Source organism: Arachis duranensis, chromosome 8 (assembly GCF_000817695.3).
Source record: "Arachis duranensis cultivar V14167 chromosome 8, aradu.V14167.gnm2.J7QH, whole genome shotgun sequence".
NCBI lineage: Eukaryota > Viridiplantae > Streptophyta > Magnoliopsida > Fabales > Fabaceae > Arachis > Arachis duranensis.
In genome coordinates, this window is record NC_029779.3 from 33077972 (window position 1) to 33078977 (window position 1006).

General features: G+C 26.0%; 1 protein-coding gene across 1 annotated transcript in view; it reads left to right on the forward strand.

Annotated features, from left to right (window-relative positions):
* Window positions 1-1006, forward strand: part of LOC107462240 (basic leucine zipper 34) — a 3311-nt gene that overhangs the window by 1039 nt on the left and 1266 nt on the right. Inside the window, exons 2-3 of the mRNA XM_016080814.3 lie at window positions 199-289; window positions 386-512. Of these exons, the coding sequence (XP_015936300.1) occupies window positions 199-289; window positions 386-512 (218 nt within the window). The remainder of the gene's footprint in view (window positions 1-198; window positions 290-385; window positions 513-1006) is intronic.

Consider the following 1006-nt stretch of genomic DNA (forward strand, 5'->3'; position numbering starts at 1 on the left):
GATAATAAAATATGTTAATTAAATTTTTATATTTTTTATTTTAAAAATTTCTCTCCTAAAATTTTATGTAGCAACTGCAGAATTACAAAATTATTATAATTGGTTGCGAATAAAATTTATTGAGAATTATCATATGAAAATTGCTTTCCTTTACATTTTTATGATTTTAACTGAAAATTCTTGTTTGTTTTGTATTAGAATTTTGGCAAATAGACAATCTGCACAAAGATCGAGAGTGAGAAAGTTGCAATACATATCAGAATTAGAGAGGAGTGTAACTTCATTACAGGTGAGTTATTTATTGCGGCACATAATAATACATAATATTGACTTATATTATTAGAAAGTTGACTTTGTTTTTTGTTTGCGTTGACCAAAATGGAAGGCGGAAGTTTCAGTGCTGTCACCACGGGTTGCATTCTTAGATCATCAGCGTTTGCTTCTAAATGTTGACAATAGTGCTATCAAGCAAAGAATCGCCGCCCTTGCCCAAGACAAGATTTTCAAAGATGGTAATTTCTTCATCAACTCTTCATTACTATTTTTAATTATTATACATGCTATAAATAGATTCGCATTCATTTATTTAACTCCTCTTAGGGTGGAAGCTACTAGCTACCTAGCTAGCTAATTATAGTTATCTTTTATTTAATATATATGGTTAATGTATGTAGGGAGCAATAATAGATCAGATCAATAATAAGCATGAAGTAATAATTAAAAGCTACTTGTTCTGGTACATATAATACAATTAATCATAATGTTTAAGATATATGTGGTGGGTGGATGTTATCAGCTCCAGTACTTTTATTGCCTATAGTATAGTCATAGTAGATTACTAGGATCCACATTATTTATCTTTCTACTTAATTTTTAAACTAAATTATATGATCAATTAACAATCATGTTAAGTACATATTAAAATTAATTATTAATATAAAATATATATTAAAATATAAAATATATATAATAAAAATAAGTTAAATAATATATATTTAATATAACA